The 23,840-nt window shown below is 35.9% G+C and overlaps 2 protein-coding genes across 2 annotated transcripts in view; one reads left to right on the plus strand and one right to left on the minus strand.

Annotated features, from left to right (window-relative positions):
• dnah12 (dynein, axonemal, heavy chain 12) overlaps positions 1–11,666 on the minus strand; it is a 29,209-nt gene extending 17,543 nt beyond the window's left edge. The window contains exons 1-30 of the mRNA XM_052540372.1: positions 11,560–11,666; positions 11,194–11,395; positions 9,663–9,750; positions 9,546–9,572; positions 9,266–9,455; positions 9,028–9,094; positions 8,723–8,881; positions 7,731–7,926; positions 7,421–7,609; positions 7,153–7,306; positions 6,953–7,044; positions 6,594–6,772; positions 6,373–6,508; positions 6,163–6,288; positions 5,946–6,080; positions 5,500–5,693; positions 5,145–5,382; positions 4,810–4,995; positions 4,491–4,691; positions 4,048–4,242; positions 3,784–3,905; positions 2,580–2,862; positions 2,381–2,500; positions 2,141–2,297; positions 1,797–1,969; positions 1,452–1,604; positions 993–1,232; positions 649–894; positions 433–552; positions 236–345 (exon numbers count right to left, since the gene is read on the minus strand). Coding sequence (XP_052396332.1) covers positions 236–345; positions 433–552; positions 649–894; positions 993–1,232; positions 1,452–1,604; positions 1,797–1,969; positions 2,141–2,297; positions 2,381–2,500; positions 2,580–2,862; positions 3,784–3,905; positions 4,048–4,242; positions 4,491–4,691; positions 4,810–4,995; positions 5,145–5,382; positions 5,500–5,693; positions 5,946–6,080; positions 6,163–6,288; positions 6,373–6,508; positions 6,594–6,772; positions 6,953–7,044; positions 7,153–7,306; positions 7,421–7,609; positions 7,731–7,926; positions 8,723–8,881; positions 9,028–9,094; positions 9,266–9,455; positions 9,546–9,572; positions 9,663–9,750; positions 11,194–11,387 — 4,670 coding nt within the window. The 5' untranslated portion in view covers positions 11,388–11,395; positions 11,560–11,666. The remainder of the gene's footprint in view (positions 1–235; positions 346–432; positions 553–648; positions 895–992; positions 1,233–1,451; positions 1,605–1,796; positions 1,970–2,140; positions 2,298–2,380; positions 2,501–2,579; positions 2,863–3,783; positions 3,906–4,047; positions 4,243–4,490; positions 4,692–4,809; positions 4,996–5,144; positions 5,383–5,499; positions 5,694–5,945; positions 6,081–6,162; positions 6,289–6,372; positions 6,509–6,593; positions 6,773–6,952; positions 7,045–7,152; positions 7,307–7,420; positions 7,610–7,730; positions 7,927–8,722; positions 8,882–9,027; positions 9,095–9,265; positions 9,456–9,545; positions 9,573–9,662; positions 9,751–11,193; positions 11,396–11,559) is intronic.
• Positions 11,667–14,309: 2,643 nt separating this feature from the next.
• LOC127944397 (V-type proton ATPase subunit S1-like) lies at positions 14,310–21,553 on the plus strand. Its single transcript, XM_052540284.1, has 7 exons — positions 14,310–14,487; positions 17,486–17,526; positions 17,961–18,046; positions 18,309–18,550; positions 19,253–19,303; positions 19,418–19,661; positions 20,042–21,553. The coding sequence occupies exons 1-7, from the start codon at positions 14,387–14,389 to the stop codon at positions 20,276–20,278; spliced, it is 1,002 nt and encodes a 333-aa protein (XP_052396244.1). The 5' UTR covers positions 14,310–14,386; the 3' UTR covers positions 20,279–21,553.
• Positions 21,554–23,840: the final 2,287 nt, after the last annotated feature.

Genomic DNA, 23,840 nt, shown 5'->3' on the forward strand with positions numbered 1-23,840 from the left:
AAATGTTTCTGTGTTTTGCTTCATATTGTTACATAATATAATGCAGTATAATATATTTTTGAGCTTTACAGCTAGTAGATTGTCATTTAAATTATAATATTACTATAATATGAATAAATAAAACTTAATATTACATTTCCATTTTGTGTGACATACAACTTAACATAACATAAAGATCTACATTACATTCTACATTACAAGTTTAAGTATTATTGGTGAGGAAATACCAACTTACCCATGACGAACAATCATCATCTCATAAGTCTGAATCATTTTGTCCAGGAAAACCTTCACAGGTTGCACATTGTGTTTTTTGCAGCACTCTTGAGCACATTCCAGAAATACCTAGTGCATAAGATGTGGCGAAAACATCTTATTTATCATTAGAAATCTAAATTAAAAACTAAACTAACAGCATTACGCAAAGGGAACCTTATAATCTGCCACAGGTAGTGAAATTCCTGGGAACAGGTCACTGGTGATTCCATTGAAAAGAGGGATATCATGGGAGAGAAACTTGGGTTCATTTACATCCTTGATGGACCGTAGAAGCTACAGTAGCAAGAGAATGAGGTTTAAGGTATCAGGTTTTAACCAGCTTGTGGTATGAGACACTATGTTAACTAGATTTCCTTTTGATTTACTTACAAGTATATCCTCGTTTTCATCTGGGAATTTGAGTTTGAGGTTCCCAGCAGCCACCAGCACAGCTTTAACAGCTCTCATCCCATAGTCATAGTGGAACTGAGAAGACAACTGCTCAGAGCACAGTCTGTAGGTCATCACGATCTTCACTGAGAGAGGCTTAGCATTGAGGAAGCCGTAAGAGTACAAGGAGATCTCAGCGATCAGTGCATAGTTAGGCACCATCATGGCCACAGTTCTAAACAAGACCTTGAGTAACATGAAAATAGAACAGTACAGTTAAATCCACGTGAGATTACCTGATCTTAATTAAACAAGTTACTCATAATACACACAAAACAAAACACCTTGAGATTATCAGGAAGTTCAGATCGGCCAGCGTATCCAGGGTTCATGGTGATGGCCACAAAACAGTTGGGGTTGAGGCGTAACTCTGTGCCCTCAAAGTCAAAATACTCAAGTTTCATTTCGATTGCCCTCTGAATACATAGGATCTGCTGAGCTACCACCGACAGCACCTCCAGCTCAATTCTGTTAAATTCATCAAAGCATGCCCAGGCACCAGAAGACGCCAATCCCTTGAAGAACTAGAAAAGAAGATTTCAGGCAAATGCTGACTTAATATAAGAGATGTCATGTCATTTACAGAGCTCATTCAGTAAATGATAGGTAAACCGATGATTATAGACCAATGAAATTTTGAGTGCAAGAGATGAATCTCAAGTTTCTGAGTTTAAGAAATTCTTTGACGAGTCCTTGATGTAGAACATAATTCCAGCTTCATGTATGAAACGAGTCCCTCTCACCTTCCCCATGGCTAGGTAGTCAAGGCCATCCGAGCAGTTAAACACCACACACTGCACAGCAAGGGCTTTGGCCAGATCTTTGGTGGTCTCGGTTTTGCCTGTGCCTGCGGGTCCTTCAGGAGCTCCACCCAAATTCAAGTAAAACGCTCCAATCTTTAAGAGGGCAATACGTCAGATACCAGAAAAGGGAATATTTATGCCTCATAAAATAATAAATATGAAACTGGCATGATTATTGTTTTAGATTTAATTAATAAATTGTAACAAATGAGTATTTTCTTTATTCTCATAGCATAATAGCAAGTCCTAATAGCCAGCATAACATAAAATAGTCATGTAATATACCAAAGTTCGGTAGCATCTGTCTGTTAATGGTGTGATGACCAAGCGAGGAGAGTTTCCGAGGTATTCATATGCATACTTGACATCACAGTTTATAATGCGGACACGAACATTGTTGTCAGCCCAATAGTAACGTAGCTGGGCAAGCCACTGGAAATCTGTCTCACTAGAAACTCCTGAAATGGATATTCAAAATTAAACAGTACAATACAGTAACCACAAATTCAAATAATGAAGTCATACAACAAAAATATAAACATTTAGTTGTATAATTTCTTCAGAAGACAAATGCTTTTTAAAATTCATAATATCAAAGCTACCATGCAGATTGATCAAAACAAGAGAACCTTTCTCTATCATCTCCATGACAACATCCCTGGCATGCACATCTATGGTCACTAGGGCCCCCAGAGTTGTGCGTGTCTGCTTGGACAGCTTCCCTCTCACCAGTTCCACGATATCATTCAGCTGATTCTGTAGCTGCTCGTAGTAGTTCTTCAGACCCTATGAAATCATTCAGATCTATATCTTAGGTACACTGAAAACAGAATCCAAAGGTCCACTAATATTCAGAGTGGTTTCCTTACATTAGCGCCACTCCTGATGGCCTCATGCACCTCCAGTGTCCAGTACATCTGTGAAGTACAGAGGACCACCTGTCCAGGCCACTCACGTACCCACTGACTCCTTTCAGCCTCTGGATAAGCCTCAACACATTTAAGTGCAAAAAATGTAATAAAGACCTAAATTTGACACAAAAAGTGCAAATGGGAACTTGAGCCTTACCAGTCTGGAGCGATTGATCACATCCCTGACGCTTCTCAGCATGATGTCTTCCACTTGCACCAGCCACTTCTCCACAGCTCCTCGTGCTTCAGACGTAGAGATCCTCTCGATGAGCTCCACACGCTCGCCCTCACTGCTGAACATGGCCTGGATGTCCAAGTTGGGCAGGAAGTCCAGCTTGGCGATGCCCTCGAAACATTTCTTTAAGTGAGGCTGCACTCGCATGGGATCTTTGGTTTCTGAGAGAATCTCCAGCATCTCATCATTTGACAGGAAAAAGAATCTACATAGAGTGAAAAGGAAATACTGACAAACAATACTGAGGAGATATGGCATGCTAGGCAATTTGAAAGTACGGCGCAGAAGTGTGCATTGTACTTATTAAAACTAAAAGTAAAAAGTAAAAGTAAAAGTAAAGGCATTAAAATTTTTGCATTAAATTAAATAAAACTAAAACAGAAAATGAAAAGGCTTTGGCAAACAACTGAAAAAGTTAAATAAGAATAAGTAAAAAAATGCTCAAATGAATCAATCAAAAATAAAATGAACAAAATACAAACATACACATATATACACACACACATATATACACACACACATATATATATATATATATATATATATATATATATATACATATATATATATATATGTATACATATATATATATATATATATATACATATATATATATATATATATATACATATATATATATATATATATATATATATATATATATATATATATATATATACATACATATATATACATATACATATACATATATATATATATATATATATATATATATATATAAACACACACACACACACACACACACATATATATATATATATATATATATATATATATATATATATATAATATTTAAGCTAAACAAAAAAAAATTTCAGGAAAAAAAAAGAAAAATAATTGCAATAATTGTGTATAAATTAATTGCAAAAATAATGACTTTTTCCAAATATGTTGTCCGCCATTGGTCAAAAAAAGTTGCCCCGTCCCAAACTCACATCATTGGTTGAGCCAGTGCTGTTGTGGAATGAGTTGTCAGAATGATCAAACAAACAGCATGCTACTGTAGTTTAGTTTTTTTGTCAAATCTACTTATGGATGGCTTATTTTAAAATTGAAAAACATTGCATAGTTTAGCTTAAAACATGCAAAATTTTAAATATATTACCGTGGAAAAAACAATCTTTTCTTTTCAAGGTATGCATTCAAGCCCTTCATGATGTTCTCAAGGAGGATGTAGGACTCTTGCAGTTTTTCAAACAATCCAGGCAGAGAAGTTGCAGCTAAAACCTGTGCAAATGGCAGGATTATTGGCATTAGTTTCTTTTAAACATAAAATAAAACCAATGACTGAGCTTCATGCTAGAAAGTAAGAAAAATGATTTCTAAACCTCCAATTCTTTTATTGTTTGTATTTAGCACGTGTCATCACCTTTGGGTCCTTCACACAGTGCACCATGACCTCCTTCCAGTGTTTGTTTACAATTTGGAAGAGACGGCCCTCCTCTGGCATCTGCTTCATTATATCCTCAGAACTGAAGATGGGCTCGAGGTATAGCCACTGATGTTGCACCTTCAGCCACTCATCTATAGTGTCTTGGATTCGGATCAAACGTTCCTCCCAAGCCTGGTTTAAACCAACAAAGTTAGCTCTTTTAAAAACATCAAGAACAAGAAAACTTCGAGCTCTTTTAAAAGTTACTTTTTTATATATTTTTTATATTTTAGAGGTTTTTCAAGCAAGCTTATTCTGAAACCATTCATGGCATTGGTTCACATTTGTGAATAAAACCAAATATACATTTTAATTATCGAGCAACTGATTACTTGTTCTTTTATAGGACTACAAAATGACTTACTCAATCTCAATCTCACCTTAATTTCTGTCTCGAAAGGCTTGATGAAAGGAGAGCCTCTCATAGTTTGGGTTTTCACTATCTGGTCATCCAGCATGGTTTGAATCTCATCCACCGAGGACAGGATGGATGCGCCAGTGTCCCTGTATGGATGATAATGAAATGCCACCGTATCCCACACTTCCACCATATTCTGCATGGCCCTCTCCAGAGCGAATTCCTGAAAGTAAACATTTTCCAAAAAGATGGAGATGTAAGGTGTTTTATCTCTTCGTGGCATATGACTTCATACAGGGGCTGCACTAAATCATATGGGCGTTGATTCACAGTGTTATTACTTTGCTGGCTCCTGCACTGATGTTCTCAAAAAGTTCCAGGTATGGGGTGAGGTTCTGTTTGAGGATTTTGCGCAGTGTGCTTCCAGAGTCAGGGGTCAAGTCATTGCCTGCAATTTCTGACATTTGCTCCCAATGGCGGGGTCTGATGCCGGGGTTACACAGGATGGAGACCAATGGAATGTACTCCTAAAAATAGAAAATAACTTTAAAGGGACAGTCCACCCAAAAATAAAGATGATGTGATAATTTCTCTAGCTTCATGTAATTCCATTAAAATCGTTAATCGTTCACTATTGGATGAACCAACCCTTTGATCTATAGCATGAAAACACTACCTTGAACTCTTTGACTTGCTCCACAACACTGGTGCAAATGAGAATAGTGGCACTCTCCTGTTTGTCCTCCTCCCCTTTGGGCTTCCTCTTTAGTCCTGCTAGTTTCTCCTTCTCTTGCTCTGCCTTCTTGTGTTTCTGTTGGAAGAACTTCTGCATCTTGTATATTTCTCTGATGTACTCCTCAACCTCCAGCTCTATACTCTCACCATTCAAATCCAAGAAAGACCCATCCATCCATCTGCACTCAGACGACAGGATAAGATATCAGTCTTTAACATAAATCAAGTTCTTGGAGAGAAAAAGAAACTAAGTGATCGATTATAAAAATGGATAAGAGGAATATGATTCCACAAACCTCTTTCTTGTGCGTTGCCATTTGAGAACCAAACTGAAGAGCTTCTGATAGGGCTCAATAGATTCCTTGATCACTTCCACCTCTGGGTATGTGGTTTGGTCCCATTTATAAAGCGCTTCTTCTTTATTGATAAAGACAATTGATTCCTCGATGTCCTGAATTCTTTTCTGCACTGTTCTCACATCAGAAGCATACTGGAAAAAGAGGAAGTATTACAATATAAATCACTGCTTTCTTTTAGAAGTGAAGCTATCGTGACAGATTAGGGCAAATAAAAAGTTTAGCCCAAAAAGGAAACTTAATTCACACCTTCATGTCATCCCAATGATACCCATTTGTGTTGCATAAAAGAAAGAAAATAATATAGGATTGAAATGATGGCTGACCAAATCTTCATTTTGGGTGAATTGTTGTTTTAACAAGACTAATTTCAGTTGGTAAAATACCTGTTGCATCATATCGAGCTCAGAGCATTGTGCAAATTCCTCCATCCTGCGGCCTACTTTCTCTAGCTCTAGAAGCAGCTTCTCTCTTCGAACGTTAAGTTCTTGCTGACCCTTTTGCTTGGCCTCTTCCATCACCTACAACAACACAGTGCCTAAGTCCTTCTAACAGAAACATGTTTATATTTTTTATTTACTGTATGTCCTTTCAAAACATCACCTCGTCACTTTGATCGAAGATTGGGTAAATGTTTTGCGGCCAGAGCACTACTGTGGCATTAAGTTCAAGAAGCTCTTCATCAAAAATATGAACATCCATCAAATAATTCATCTGGTGTTGTGCTTCCTAGAAAAAGTATTATAAAAAAAAGTTACCATTTTAATTGTTATTCACAGACCACTTAAAAGGGAATAGTTCTGAGGTACCCACCATTATATTATTGTTGAGCTCCTCTATTCCCTTGGTTTTCACCTGATCTATGTAAGTAATCATTTCTATCATGTCCTCTGTTGTTTCGGGGACTTTCAAAGCCCTGTCCCGAATAGCCTCAAACTCCTCACAAATACTGAAAAAATAATTAAGTCATATACACCGCAGATCTAAAGAGAAAGTAGGCACCTAAAATTTCATCCTATTCCTAATACACTTACTGAAGACTGCACTGACGGTGTGAGCTAACAAGCTTCCCCACAATGGTTTCAGAAAGGGTGTTTGCTTTTTTTGCAAGTCCTTGCTTGAGCTCCTCGCAGTCCAGTCGTACCATGTCAAAATGCATCAGAGAGGGAAGACCAGATATCTCCTGCGACAAATCCCGAAACCGTTCCACTTGCTGACGTGCAGATACGTTAACACAAAGACAAATATTGTAAAACAAATATTGTAAATACTGTAGATGCATTTATGGTGAGAGATAACAGACTTCTTTCACAACATAGAAAAGTACAACGTTACCAACCTCAAACCTTTCAACAGTAGTGTATATAACACATCGAATTAAACATAAACTGACCTTGGTGTACTCATCAAAAGAATGCTCTTCCTCCAATAATTTTTCCACTTGAGCTTGTGCTGTCCCATTGACTAACCAGTCATAGCTGTCCACTAAATATTCATGTAATTGAGCAGAATAAAGAGAGTCACAAAAAACACTATGTGGTATGAGAGCATTTATATGTGGTTGTTGAGGTGTTGCTAGGGTGTTTTGCGTACCATAGCCCTGGAAGTGTTTGGCGGGTCCATCCAAGTTTATCCTAACAGCATTCCTAAGACTTGTCTGTGCCCACATCTGAACATGATCTGGGAGCTTGGCATCCACCACAGAAATGTTGCCCTCTGCCAGCCATGACTGGACCGTCTGCACTCTCTGAAGAACAGGCAGGACTTAATATCAAACATGAGCACATAAACTGATCCAATCTGATTCACATAGTCAGAATAATTCTGTGCAATGCAACTACATATCAGTATATTTCCCAACCTGCATGGTATTGCTTATCAGGTTTGCAATTTCAAGAACAGCCTCCTCTAAATCATGAAAATTCGGATAAAAATCCATCTTCTCGTCATCAAATATTAGGTCCATCTTGAATAGTGGAAGCTTGCTGATGTTGAGGGAATCAAACAAGCTGGTAAATGCCACCGCGCTCCTTTCAACTAGTGCCTTTAGCTAAAAAAGGGTTAACAAAATCAATTTTTCAATTATCCTTAGCCAACATCAAAACATCAGTAGTTGGCAAAAAATCTCACAGCAGGTATAAAACTGGTGTGGAAAATAATACTCAGCTTACCTGATTGGATAAGAGGGTTGAGGCACAGTTGTAAAAGGAGTCAAGCTTTTTGGGTTTGACTTTCTGCAGAGTGTCTTTGCTGGTGAGCAGGTGAATGACTTTGGGGAACCAGGATTTCATGAGTCTGTCCTCTACTCTCTCACACTCAACAGCCACTTTGTTCTTCAGACTTTCACAGTCTACAGGCCCTGTGGACCTTCATAGCAGGTTTCAAGGTGTAAATGAGCCATTCAAATTTCACATTTCTGAATAAAATGACCAAAACTTTTGAATTTTTTTGTCAATTTTTCAGCTAGCCCAGGTGATATGTGAAACAATGTTCACTTTTTCATCAAAGCCTTAAACTTGGTACACTTTTACAGTTTGCAGGCCTGAACATTTTCAGAAATGGAGTCATCAGAAAAACGCCTCATGGTGGCCATTTTACTTCCTGACATTACCTAATTGTGTATTTTATGTTCTATCTCCTGAACCAAACATGATAACACAAAAAAAATGATGTCTACCCCTATGTTTTTATGGTCAAGGATTACAATGATATCATATACAACAACACAAACTGTTGAGGTTAATAGTTAATGGTGAATTTGTGAATTTAATAGTGAAGTTGAGAGAAGAATTATAGTGAAATTGTTTAAGAGGTGTGACTGAGCAGTGTGCAAAAAAGCATCTATTTTAAAGTCAATTTTAAAATTAAAGTCAAAGTTGTTTAATTAGAATTATTAAAAAAATATTTTATTTAATATTTTGTATTTAATGTATATTAACTTCAGTCCACCAAATCACATCAACATGCAAGAATCTTACTGTCATGTGACATTAAAACCATAAAACAGGAAATTAGACCCTGATGACAAATGCAAATGCACGATTTATCCTTTCATCGTCTTGGAAATACCTGCCATTGACCCAAGCAACAAATATACAGCATGTCATTAGAAAAGGAATGATTCCAGATAAGAAAAAAACGTCCTCAGTCATAACGGCAGTACCTGCAGTCGGAGAGATCTATAAGGAGCAGGTGGGAGAATGTGCTGTAGCAAATATCAAGAACACTTTTCATGACCGGATGTAATATGTGTAGATTCTTCTGCATCTCTTTTCGACTTTGCACAAAGCTGTCATGCCATGGACAGGAGAAATCCAAAATTCTGGCGAAGCAAAACCAAGATCAAAAGTATTGACATTTTGCCAGACACATTATCTAGCCCTATTAAGATTATTATGTTAAATGTTGCTAGAATATTGATTTTTTTTCTGCATTATTTATTATTTATTGTATAACCTGTACACTTACTCAGCAGATCTGTTGCTCTCTTGAGAAGCTGTGTCAGTTCCCTGTGGATTTTTTAGTACTGTGTTTACTAGAAAAAGAAAAAAAAAAACAATAACAACCTAATGAAAACCCAAAGATTTGATCAAATTGCTTTATAAATAAAAGTGTTAAAACTCTCTCTCACAAACACACACACAAAACAGATCTAGAATATATATAATTTTCTGTGAATATATACCAGAGCATCAATTGCACTCACCTCTGTGCTTGGTCATGACTCTGAGGTAGGTCTCGCTGACCTCTTTGCATATGTCTTCCAGCAGCTCTTGCCTGCCGGGGCCCTGTCGAAGCCGATGGGGAACACGGGCCACCATAGCATCCAGCCACTGCTGCTGAAAGGGCGCAACAGGGCTTTGCTCAACACACTCTTTCAGGAACAAGTAGTTTATCTAGGAGAACGCAGAGAAAAAAGTATAAAACACATTGAAATGATCCACTATTAAAAAAAAGAGGTTTACTATGAGGTAAAAAGAGCATACATATTGTTTCCTCTCTTCACTGATCATCTGGAAAACAAAAATAAAGTACATTATTAACAAATACGATACATCCACATGAGATAGTTTAAAACTGTATAGTGAGTGAAGAGTTCATACTGTTGAGGGAAGCTCTGGTTCAGGAGACGGAGGAGATGTCCGTCCTGCCTGCTTGGCCTGCTTGTAAGCTTGCATTGACCTGTCAATTCTAACACAATTGAAGATATCACATTACAATATGACTCTATTATAATACACAACATCCTGTGGCATACGGGTAACTGAAAAGTTTTATATAAAACTATGGTAAACATTTTTCAAATGTTTTTATAATTACTACATGTCATTTTTAAGATTGCCATTTTTAACTTATTTGAATGTGTACTTCAAAACTTGTTTAAAAATTTGAGCAAACTACAACGAAAACCTAAAAAGTGAAAAACTTAGAAAACAATTATTGTACAGTAAGATTTTTAACCATTTTAAAAAGAAGTTTCTGATGCTCACTGTGGCTGCAATTATTATAAAATACAGGATGGGAAACAGTAATATTGAGAAAAAAAGAAACGTTACAATTTTGAATGTTTCCTATTTTAATATATTTTAAAATGCAATTTATTTCTGTCATTACTAACAGCATCTACTTGAAAAATACATCTTTTGTAACATTATAAATGAGTTTGTCCTTACTGTTATAAATATCCTTACTGTCTCTTCTGATTCCTTCACTGTAATGCATCGTCGCTGAACAAAAGTACATGGCTATTTTATTTTTATTTAGCCTACTATTTAACTACCAACGCAAAACTTTAGGACAGTAGTGTGGCGTGTTGGGGAAAGTTACTTTTAAAAGTAATGCCTTACAATATTACGTTACTTAGTTACTTTTTATGGAAAGTAATGTGTTACGTTACTTTTGCATTACTTTTTAAATATTAGCAGGGCTTGATTATTTTTAATATAAGAACTTCTGTTTATAGCAAATGTAAAAGCCCTTTCACACCAAAAAGTGTAATGAATAAACCTTAGGCTGGAGGAAAAGTAAATTTATGTCTGTACAGTAGAATACAGGAGAAGACGGTTCAACACTCTTCAGTAATAAAAAAACAATGAAGCACAATTGTTAGTTTATCTAAAGTCATGGTTGCTTATTAGTATGGTTGAACTGGATCATCAAAGGTCAGTAGCATAAATAATAAATAGGATTAGATACATTACACATGTTATTTAACATTTAATTATTGCGGGTTTGCATCATATTCTGAGTTTGCATTTCACTGTTTTAATTCATTTTTATGAATATTGAATCAGTTTTTTGTGAGTGGGGTAAATTAATGCACATTTACGATAAATCTAGAATTACATCATGTTCACACAGCGCACACAACGCTCTCAATATGGGGACAGGAGACTTGTCAGTCAATAAATGGGAAAAAAAAGTATGAAAAAAGTAATCTGATTACGTAACTCGCGTTACTTGTAATGCATTACCCCCAACATAGTAGTGTGTATTGTGTATTTTACTGTAAATGTATATTTCAATCAAAATCTTTATTTTACAAAAAATCCTAGGTTAATTGTCAACAGCCAATTAACAAAGTAAATACAAACGCTTCCAGCGATGAAATACCACCCACAGCAGTGCTCTTACATGATTTTGTGGATCTCCTGCTGCTGTTGTTTGCTCCTCCTGTGCCGCAGCAGTTTTCTCCTCACGGCCAGTCTGCTCTCTGGAAGGCCTGAGGCTCCCTCCTGGACCGGAGGGCTTGGGATGGGAGGTAGGGCATTGTACCTCCTCAAACCACCCACCGCCTGAGACTTCAGTGCACCTCCTGAGGTCGGCATTTCAGCGGCTAAAGGAAAATATTGCACAATATTTGTTCCGTTGAGTAACGTTATGTATCACAATGTGGCGCATCATTCGCTAGAACTATGAGAACAACAGACTTCAAAACAAAGTCAATGACAAAGTAAACAAATAATGTAATATATTTTTTTAAGTGATTATGCATTTTACCGTTTATAGCAGCATTGACACGTCATTCGCTCTCCTAACGGCACTTTTTTTTTCTCCGTGTCCCAAACTGATACAAGTTTGTTGCATTTGTGGAATTTCCGTCAACACACTGGTTGCCATGGATGCACAATCGGAAGTGCTTTCAGTAGCGTCTGTCAGAAAACGCAGCTGTCAGTGGGATGCCTCATAAAGGGATTCTTAATTCTTAAATAAATAAGTAAAATAATAAAAAGATATGTAATGATTAATTCCAATCCTGATTTTCTTTATTTTGTGTATTGCAAACGTGTAGGCAATGCAAGTACTGTAAACGGCGAGTGATACTGTCAGTTTGTTTTGTGTTTCACAGAAGAAAGATCGTGAGTCATGAGGGTGAGAAACATTTATATTTTTAAATATTATATTTTCAAGATGATATCAACAAGGTTTGTCAACTGTGCTTTATATTCTGTTGAGATATTTTATTTTATAATTTTTTAGATATATTTATTTATTTAATTTTATTAATTTATTTTTATTTCTTGTTATATGTACTTAAAAAAAGAAAAAATGTTTGGTGCAGCTGTTGTGATTTACATAAAATTTTGATAGCTTGGAATGTAAAATATCTTAATGATAGTATAGTACATTTACTAATGACAGTAACTATTAAAATGCATATAAATATCAGTTGTCACACTATAAAGTATCTTCCAATATTATGTCTTATTAAGATTATATCTAAATGCTTAGTTTTAATATCAAAGCTCTGTATTTTTAAATGTGGGGAGGGGGATATATTCTTCTTTTTGTTATACCTTGGCAATAAAATGGTATATTCATTTGCATGTTCCAATGTGGATATCAAAAATGAACAAGGATGTGGTTTGATGCTGAACAACATATGCATTGATGACCAAATTCGTGAAATGTGAAATAAAATCCAATGTGTTGCTTTTAAGAACATTACACACCACAAGAGGGCAACATTTCCCCAACATCATTACAACAGGGCGTTCACAATCAAATCTATATGGTGTGATTAATGAAGTACTGCTAGATGTCCCATAGTTTAATTACCTTAGAGAGATTCTACTTCTGTCTGACCTGTCTGAGTGTGAACTGTCTGGGTCTGATTCATCTGCAGCAACAATGTAAACGTCCTTCCCCTGAAAATGTCTCCTCAAGGAAGCAAAACCATAATAAAGGGTGTCTGAGGGTGTAATAGGGCCCATCAAGCATTATTAGTTTATCCTTTGTAGTTTAGAATTTGAATAAAATACATTCTGCATTTTCTGCAATAGTGGTTTGTGTGACAAAGGAAGCTATTAAAACTATTATAAGTGAAAGCAGAGCCACACATTTGTCTACACTGCATTGAGGCCATTGTGAAGGCGACGTTAAAATAGGTCTGTCTTACCCAATGAAGATGACTGACAGTTGTCACTCTGCTCATCAATCACACTTTAAGCACATTTGAGACAAGGGGCAAATGACCCACTTTGCTCACTGAAACCACTCTGCTGGTATTCATTTACATAATATCAATTTACATAAGGCAATGTTGCCCATAAACATGGATATTTTCCTATAGTTGTATTTTAATATGCCCAAATCTCTTGCTTTTTTCAAGCATGCCATACCACAAAAGCAAATAAGGTCAGATGTTGTTTTAGACCCCAATGACTCACATTCTATGGACAAAATATATTATTTTGTGTTTCACAAACACAGAGGTTGGAAATGACATGATGAGGGTGAGTAAAACTAATAAAATAATAATTTTAGGGTGAACTATCCCTTTAAGACCAGTGCTATTTAAGTATTATTGATATACTATTATAGTTTTAGTTTTGAATGAGATTTTTATTACATTTTCATCTTGATTTAGGTTTAGTTATAATTAAGGTTTATGTAATTTAATTTCTTATTCGTTTTTTTTTTATTTTAAATGTCTATATAGTTTTTTATTAAGTTAAAATTTTTAGCTTTAGTTTATTTAGTTCTATTTATTTTAGCACAGAAATGTTGCCTTGGAAACTACACTGAAAAATGTGTTACAAACTATTTGCTCTCAGAAATACTGTTAAATATCTCAAACAATTACAAAGAAATGACAAGTAACACATTGAATTAAATATGAAAAAGTAACTGAAATAGTATGTACTCCAAAAAAAAAAAAAAAAACTTTGAAGAATTTTTATTTTATTTTCCAGTGTAGCTGAAATAAAATATTGTTTATATTTAAACATTTTTGATTTTTATATTTAAATACTTTATTTTAGTTAATGTTTATTATTATTTCAAATACTGAAAATGATTTTTCATGGTTTTAGTTTTTTAGTAACCCCTGTTATGCACAATGGAGGTTGAAGAGGTTTAGTAGGTTTCTAGTATTTGATTCATTTTGGTTATCAAAGCTCTTTGTGTAAATCTAGGTCAGTTGTCACAGCCTATAATTGTGCTTCAACACAAATTCACACTCTCAACTAATTTTTAGCCACGCCAGATATGCAGTGCTTATGAAACTAGGCTCCTGGGACTGGAGTTGAAACGCATAAACCCTTTTCCTTGAGGTTATCCGGCAGCTACTGTATGTTTGTATTAGAGAGAGGGTGCAGAAGAGAGAGAAAAACGATAGGGGAGGGGTAGAGGAGTGTGTGAGGGTGTGGGGGGAGAGAAAGGCTGCAAGAATGAAGGCTGTGAGGCGAATGACGCACGATTCTCTCCCCCCTGCCCGCTGATTGGCCACGCAAGCTGCCTGTCAGAGAGCCCAGGTTTAGGGATGTGCGTTCAGAGCAGATTATGAAGCAGACCTCATCTCTGGCAGTCTCGTCAGATTGTCTCAATGGCTAAACACAAGCTTTTCCTGTTTTTTTCTCTTTTACTGTGTGTGTTTATCTCTCTGTCTTTGCCCTTCGATCAAGTGCCTGCGATCCTGGACAGGAGGTAAGAGCTGCGCTTTCAGCTCTAGTTTGGGGAGGGGGAATGGGGCAGTGATGCTGTGCAGCTGATGCACTGTCTCAGTCTTTTACAGTGGACAAGAGACACCAAGAAAATGCGCTTTATTAGGAAAATGTTGAAAGAGCATTCGTAGAACTCAAAAATGAATTTGATGTGTGTGGGCTCTAGATTCAGAGCATGTTGTGGTTCTGCTGCAGTTTTTCTTCTCTGTAACTATGAGACATGCAAACATGGCTATGACAATGGGGCAGCAGGCAGACCCCATCCAGTGTCTGTAGGAGTCAGCTTACAGATGCTACTCCAAGAAACAGAAGATAGAAGTGAGATTATGATGGCTCTTGCTTTATATACATCTCTGAATACACAAATAATCTGTTTATTTTCACTTTTACAGTTGCTGAATTCCTTTACTCATATCAGAGATGGAATAGCATAAATATGGTAATTTAGCTGAATTTATTTTTATTTCTTTATTTCTTTACAAACTCAGTGGCAACATCTGCTATTACTTTATGTGAGAACAATGGGAATAATAAAAATGTGCCTTTAATATATGATTCTAAATTACTATAACCTTTACATTTTAACATTTACTAATGTTAACATTTTGCAGTTTCACAAAAATACAAATGTGAAATTTCACAAACTATTTTACAGCCATTTTTGTGCTATTAATCTAATAGCAACTTTCTGTAAATTTTATAATTTCTTGTAACATTGTATATAATTGTACATTCTGTAAGGGTTTGCAAATGCTACAATATATGGTAGGTTTTAGATAAACATCAGCAAACTTATTAAAAAATATGTACTTAATATATTAAATAGTATGTTAAATAATATATTATTCATTAATTTACTTGGTTATATATTTATACATACATATATATACATATATATATATATATATATATATATATATATATATATATATATATATATATATATATATATATATATATATATATATATATATATATATATATATACATACATACATACATACATACATACATATATATATATATATATATACATACATACATACATACATACATATATATATATATATATATATATATATATATATATATATATATATATATATATATATATATATAGTGAAGGTTTTGTGAAGTTTAATTTGATCAACGAAACGAAACTATATTTAGATATAAGTGGTTATTTTTCAAATTTCTGTCACCAGCTAGAATTTCTCAGATTTCCATGCCTTTATATGTGAATATATGAATAATGTATGTGCATATATTATATGATAGAGATCAAGATGTCTTCCTCTAGTTATGTATAGACTGCAGCTATGGTAAACAACCTACCAACTTGCCCATCTCTCCCTAGATAGATCTAAAGCTTAGGAATTCTAGGGATAAGAACAACATTGCAGGCTGTTGAAACATTAGGGATCTCGTTAGTCCAGAAATGTGTTTTAGGAGTAAAAAGTGTTGAGTGGTTTACAACCCTCCTCAAGTTTCTCAGGGTCAGTGTAGACCAAAACAGACACAAATGGCAGCCAATAGAATTAAACCAAAGGCTATAATCTTATTACCATCAAAAAGACAAATCTATTTTAAAACATTGTTTTGTTTGTAGAGTACTGTGCTAGTGTGTGCTTGTGTATCTGTGCTAATCTGTATACTAGACCTATAATCTATATATGCAATAGATGATATTGAGCTCTGACAGCGGCAGTGAGGTGAAGACATAGTGTGAGCGCTGCTTTTCATTACATAAATGCTCAATTCAGCACTTAGGCTACTGTGTCCAGCCATAACCAATGACAGCAGCGCAGTCCTCAGCTGCTGACCTCGGTAAACTGGCATTAGAACAAAGGCGAGAGTCACTCCTCGTGCACACACACTCCTCAGCAGGGCTCTGAAGACCAGATTTGCTGCGCTTACACTGTTTTTGTTTTGAATTATTAGCAGAACTTAACAGAAAGAAGAAAGAAACTGTAGTTCTAAAGCTCTTTATATGTCATTTTTATGTGTCATTTTGGTGCTTACATTGTTTTTGGTCCTTATACAAAAGTATTTCTAGAGCTCCTAATATAAATTATTTTTATACATCATTTCTGGATTTTATTTTTTGAGCAACACTAGGCAGAGAGATTTTTTTTTTGATTTTCACACCTGTTTTTTTTTTTGCCGTATTTTCAACTTGATTAGATTATAGCGGTTTTATGACTCAATATGCTACGTCGCTTTTGATTCAGTGCTCATATCGTGCTTAGGAACTGAATGAACTTAAATGCTCCATGTGGTAATCTGTTTATTTTCCCCACAAGTCTGATGTTTTGCTGTATTTTTTAATCTCTTACATGATCACAAAGCTCTAAGCACTAAAGTCCAGTGTAGTAGAGGTGGGTGGGGTGGACAAACTGGTGTGGTACATAATAGATGAACCTAAAGAGAGTGAACCAGGGTCATCTGATGCACTCGTTGGCTCTCACACACCCTACTGACTTTGGTGCAGATGAACAGGCCTTAATCTAGGCCTAGTCTTGGATGTCAACACATTCATACTTCAGGAAACCTTTTCCAAGACAGGCAAGCAGATTCTTAATAAGGTTTTAGGAGATCATCCGCAAGCTCATTATCTCTGTGATTAGACGTATAAACGGTTCATTTTAGGATAATCCTAAGCATGAGCGATGAGGAGGCATGAGGAAAAATATCCATGTGCGTACATACACAGAAGGTGTCAATAAGTCTTTTTCAGCCCCCACTTTGTTGATGGACTCAAGGTGCTAAGCACGTGAGAATCATGACATTCGACTAAATGTCTTGTCTTCTCTTGAGACTCTAATCTGGACTGAAGATGTCAGACTTGTGGTCATGCATCACTGCTGCATCAAGATGAGTGGATCTACGGGAAATCTGTCTTAGACGTTGATAAGTAGGCCACAGTCTGACATAAAGAGATCAACTCCTTTTTTTGTAATGCTTTTTTTTTCTCATTACAGCTCGGAGGTTCCACCATTTCAAGCTGTGAGAATTAGAACAGGTTAGTATCTATATTAATTTAATGGCAGTTATGCTTTTTAGGTTTGCTTGCATTCTTTGTTTAACTTTCCATCTTCTTTTAAATTTTATAATATCATTTTCTGCTGGCTCATTTTTGGTAACTTTGTGCATAACTGTACAGTATAAGGTCACACTTGTGTTTATCTATTTATTTGCTTTATGATGAGCAATGTGTGTAAAGCCAGGTTGAATGAAACCGTTTTGTGCAACATTTCAATAAACAAGACTTTTTTTGCACTGATTGTAACATTCTATCTAAGTTTTATCTCTAGATTTCTGTTTGTCTTTTTGAATCTTACTTTCATACTGCAGAAATGAAAGCAATTTTCTAGTATATTCACTTTGCATGCTTAAAAGTGAAGAACTCACCAAGCCATCTCCCCCTTTGTCCTATTTCAACATTTTGTGATGCAGATGGAGAACATGTTGCGAGTCCAAGTGCCTCACACGAGGAGAGTTATTCGCCTGCAGCTGAAAATCCACTCAGAAGAATACTGCAGGTATTGCATTTTCCCTGATAGTCAATGTGACCTTGGCTCCCTTAAGCAACATCTCTGCCTTAATTCATCCATAACACAGTGACAGTCTTAAAAATAACGTATTATGAGGAAAAAAGCATTTGTGGGCCAGGGAATATCTGTCATATCTACCGTCTGAATGCTGAGTGTTTTCTTCTGTGAGAAAAAACACTTGATATCAGAAAAACCCATCAATAATGCACTACATGGTTGCTCAGTTTTTCCTGTTATCATTTTCAAACAGCCCTTTGGATGGCATCTGCATGCCCAGCCCAGAACCAAGCGGAAGTTACTACAGTCTACCAGCTCGGGACCCTACTCCCCACTGACTGTAGCTTACAATGGCAAGATATGCATCCTTTTCAAAGCTAAGAGACTGGCTATTCGATACAGAAACAACACTTTCCTGGACCTCACAGAGAGGGTATTTGGACCCAGTGCACAAGTTGACACCAAAGGCTCTGTTTGTACAAAGGAGAAGGCCACGTATGTAAAAATTCTTCCTGCCATAGATTCAGTAACATGTATTGCAGCTGTTTTATTTACTAGTTAGATTGGTAGTTTTAAGTTAGTGATTATATATTTGTAGATTTTATTATTTTATTCAGTGGCCCCAAAAGTATTTGGACACTTAGCCATTACGCTATATATTAAAATAGATTTTTGTTATTTAACAGAATATTTAACAAAATATTGAACCAAGTGGCATTCATTTAACAGACATTTTTTTTATATATAATTTTGATTTCTGAAAATAATAAAATAATAAAACAGAAGCTGTATTGTTCAAAAAAGTATTTGAACACTAGGTTCCATATTTTTTAAAATAAATTCATATTTTTAACCATATTTGCCACAATGCCTGACAATAAAGGCATTCATAAATATTTCAAATAAGTGCTATATTTTTAAACTTTCGATTCATCAAACAATCTTGACAAAATGTTAACATATTTACACGAAAATATTACTAAAAAATTGTAATATAGTATGAACTTTTTTGTTAAAATTACATTTGAAACTATTATTTTAAATTATAATTATATATTTTTACTGTATTTTTGATCAAATAAATGCAGCCTTGGTGAGTATAAGAAACTTTTTTTTTTTTTTTTTTTTGGGTTGAATTTGGTGATGTATGTATATATAGTTTTGTTTAGTTGTACTGATGAGAGTCTTCTTTTCTAGGCTGTCTTTGCATTTGGGTGATGTGGAAGACATCAGGGGACTTTTCATCAGGTAAACACTGATGAGTTTTTCTTGTCAACGTATCCGTCAGTTGCTTGCGCAAAACCTCACTGACTGATAATTACATTCAGTCATTAATTACTTCCTCTTGTCTGTTTTCCGAAGGCTTCAGATGTCCAACACATATTATGAATCAGTGGGCCAGAACTGGTTCACTCTGGACAGCGTTCACATCCACTACAACTGGACTCATGAGGCCACGTTCAATGCCACGGAGGTCTATGCCCCTGCCACATATTCTTACCACTGCCAGCATGTCAGCAGCTTACAGAAATATGACACCCTACTGGTGCCCAGCTCCCACACTGACAGCTCGGCAAACTGGCACATCACTTTCACAGATTTTCAGGTAGCTGCCACAAAATGTGCTTGAGTCTTATCAGAAGTTTACTAAAGTTCAGTATTACTTACTTGAAAATTGTTGTGAAAATTCTTCTGTATATTCATATTTTGCTATAAAGCAGCACTAAAAAACAATAGTGTCATCATTGAGATCAAGTCAGTTCAGTGTTGGTTCAGTTCAGATAGAGCTTCACGATAACTCGTATTTTAATCATGATCACGATTTTCTATTCTCTCGATTTATTAAGCATAATTGCTATTGATATTTGCCGGCTTTCCATGCTTTACTACCTCAGCTACACTAATTAATTGAAATTAATTTATTTGTTTTATTAAACTACAGTATCTCAGACAGAAAAAAAATATTTTTCTATTTTTTCCCTCCAGATCCAGGCTTTTAATGTCCAGTCCAACAAGTTTGCTTCAGCAAGCGACTGTGCAACGTTCTTCACACCAGCAATCTTGATGGGCCTGATCACCTCTCTGATTCTGCTGCTGGTGTTGGCTTATGCCTTGCACATGGTTGTCCACCTCAAGCACATTGACCGTTATGAAGAGCACAAGACCACCGTCTACTTCCCCCGCACCCCCGAAGCCGAGCTTCCGGACAAGAACAGCGTATGAGGAGCGACAGTGCTGTAAAACCAGCAAAAGACCAGCATGGAAAGGATTGCTAGTTCTGATTCTGGATGGCTGCGTTGTCCTCTTGGTCTTCCTCCTGCCTGGCACTACATCTTCTTCTCTTTATCACAGTCTTAACCTAACTTCTTACAGTCACAGATTGAGATTGCCTGATCAATAAAGTGTTAAAACCCAGGCTGGAGCCAAACCTGGACAGATCACGGCGTTCCAGGACCAGGACTGGGAAGCCTAAGAAATGGGGTCAAAAAATGTGAGATTGCCTTTTGATAGACCACCATTATGGCAGACTTTTCGAAGTACTTCTCTGATTGGATACAAGTATACTGTGGATAGAAATATAAAAATTGACAATGTGGTGGTGGCAGGAGAGAAAAGACTGTGAAACAGAAATGACTGTGGCCTGATATGGAAGCCTTCTGGGTTTTTTTTATTTACAGTACTTCATAAATCACCATCTCATTCATCTGGAATGGAGTCTGCAGACTGATCTGCCAATTACAAGAACCGTCTTATGACTGCCAAAGTGGTGCAAAACTGTTTGTTGGCCTTGATGGGTAACTGACAGCAATAATGTGAAACCGAAATATAGAAAACAAACCATAAATTGTACAGTGCTTATGTATTCCAGAACTATACAATGTGGATTCAGGAATTCCATTAATATACTTATTGGCTTTAAACGATCAGCTAGATATTCATATAGATCTAGATTCAACCGCTATTTTAGTAATTAACAAACTTCCAGTATTAAGCACCTTCAAATCTACAAACATTAAGTGCATAAAGCGTTTAGCAAGAAAAAAGCCTTTTTTAAGCTTCGGAAACTGATATATTGCACAGAAATGTTTTTTATATGACCCTTATAATTGCTATGCCGTCCCTTTTCAGGTGGAATATATTAGGACTAATAGATGAATTTAGCACCCCTTGAGAATTTATAGTACAGACAGTATAACTATAGTGAGGTAATGCTGAAAGAATGCTGTACAATTATTCATGTAAGTGTTTAATACCCTCAGAATCATAATCAGTATACCTCTATATCTACAATTATAACATCAGTAACTCATTATCACAGTAACCTACAGCATGACAATGACTAGAGATAAACCTCTGCCATGGCACGTCTGATACTGGAGGTAGCAATGTGTAATGTGTTCATTATAATGATGGTCGTACACACTGAAGAGCACAAGAAGTTTCCTGAACATTGTCAACTCAATTCAGTCTGAACAATAAACAGTGATCAGATTAAAAGAGTGCATTATCCTTTTATATCTTCAATGGTAGAAAAAATGTTGCATTACTTTTCTGTATCGTTCTCTATTATGGTAAACAGTGTTCGTGGCCATGTACACTGCTGCTGTAGGGATCACCGCTGTCTTTCTAGCCCACCTCACGCTGACTGTCTTTTTGTGGTGAAAAAGCAGCAACCCCCTTCTGTCAGATTTTTTCCTGCCCTTTCTGCCATCTGCTCTCCCCTCACACTTCTCAGCAGGAGCCTGCGGCGCTGCCCTCTTACCGGGACAGTTTACCTGTCTGCCTTCGAAACGAACATTACTCACACATGCACCACTTTCTACGTCGTCCCTGACTCTCACAGCATTGCGTGTGATTTCCTGCAGGGTCTAAAAGCTTCACAGCTGGCTTCAGTCTGGCTTTGTGATACATATACAAACAATATCATGTCGGCTTAGTCATGGCTGAGTGCTACTTTCTAATTGTTTATTCCTTAATTATTTACTTTTATTCCACAGTGTTTGTACTGTCGCTAGGCTGATTATTATGTACATTGTATTGGACTAATTTTGTCAGTGGAAGCATTCTGATAATATAAAGATAAAATTATAAAATAATTCTCAAATCAATATTTCATCTTGTGCAGTGTAATAATTGGGATCATGTACAATCAGCTGATAATTATCACAATATAAACCCCAACAATTCACTTTTGTCTGCATTTGGGCAAAGACTTTAAAAGTGACGTGACGTGACATACAGCCAAGTATGGTGACCTATACTGAGAATACGTGCTCTCCATTTAACCCATTCAAAGTGCACACACTCAGCAGTGAACACACACACACACACCGTGAACACACACCCGGAGCAGTGGGCAGCCATTTTTGCTGCAGCGCCTGGAGAGCAGTTGGGGGTTCGGTGCCTTGCTCAAGGGCACCTCAGTCATGGTATTGTCGGCCTGAGACTCAAACCCACAACCCTAGGGTTAGGAGTCAAACTCTACAGAAGCCAGTAGGCCATGACTTCCCCTGTAGATCCTTATTAATAATGATACAAATTTGATTTTTGAAGAGGCCTTATGATTAAAATATAGTAAGATAATAATTATCATTAGAATAATTAAAAAGGTAGTTTTTGTTTTGTACGTTGATTTAACGTATAAATCTTCAAATTTCAACATTGATTTATGAGTATTTTGTTAACCCTGTATAACCAGTAAGCATTAAATGTTTTTTTTTATATATATATATATATATATATATATTTTTATTGAAACAACAACTAACATTTTTCAGAGTTTAATGTCGTTTATGTGCTGGCTGGGGCATGTATGTACTGTAAACACACCACCTTATTAAATGCAACAAAAAGAAAACTTCACTTATTTAGTTTTGAATATAAAAATAGTCAGTGTAAGTATTAGAGTATAAAAGAGAATATAAGTGATAGAGAAATTGTCTAATCTTCTTAATCTAGCCTACAAAACACTAAATTATTCAGGCACCTGAGACCTATTTTTAGATCTAAATCTTGAACAAACCCAGCTTCATTTTGTTGTCATTACAAACTCCAGATTCTTATATTGCAGGGATTTATGACCATGACGCATCCCTCTCAAGGATTCAAGGTTATAATGATGGCTCTGGACAAGGTCACTTCAAGGTGAGTGATATTCTCCACTGGTGATCGGATCTGATTTTTCTCTTGTGCAGTCAGCGCCTACGTGGACAAGAACTATGAATGAGACAGGTTTGCTCTGTCACCATGACAACAAAGGAAAGATCGATACAAACGATTCAGTCTCCATGTGAGAATGGCAAACTCCATATCCATATCAGTTGCCTTGGTTGGTCAAATTTAGAAAAATTAGCCAGTGTAAGTCAACCAAAAGGAGAAAACATAATTATTTGATAAAGAGATTTAAAGTGATGGCACTAGAAATTCAATGCATATGTGTAATGTAAAATGATAAGCAGCTATAGAGTGTACATCTAAAGTTATGTTCAGATGAATCTATAAGGTAGATTTTCTATAAGGTAGGTAAATAGCAATGTGTAATTTATGTAAAGATTCAAGAATACAATTTTTGTTAAAATAATGTAAGACTTCCTATCTATCTATCTATCTATCTATCTATGGATCTATCTTTTTATGGAAAGTTCAATAGATTTTAAATTATTCTGTTTCCTTAAATGCTAGATTTATAAATATTTATAAATGGAAGCAGAAGCACCCAAACATACCTGAAACACGTTGAAGAGCTAATCCAAAATAATAACTTGATACTTTTCCTCCTAGCACT

Source organism: Carassius gibelio, chromosome A23 (genome assembly GCF_023724105.1).
Source record: "Carassius gibelio isolate Cgi1373 ecotype wild population from Czech Republic chromosome A23, carGib1.2-hapl.c, whole genome shotgun sequence".
Classification (NCBI taxonomy): Eukaryota; Metazoa; Chordata; class Actinopteri; order Cypriniformes; family Cyprinidae; genus Carassius; species Carassius gibelio.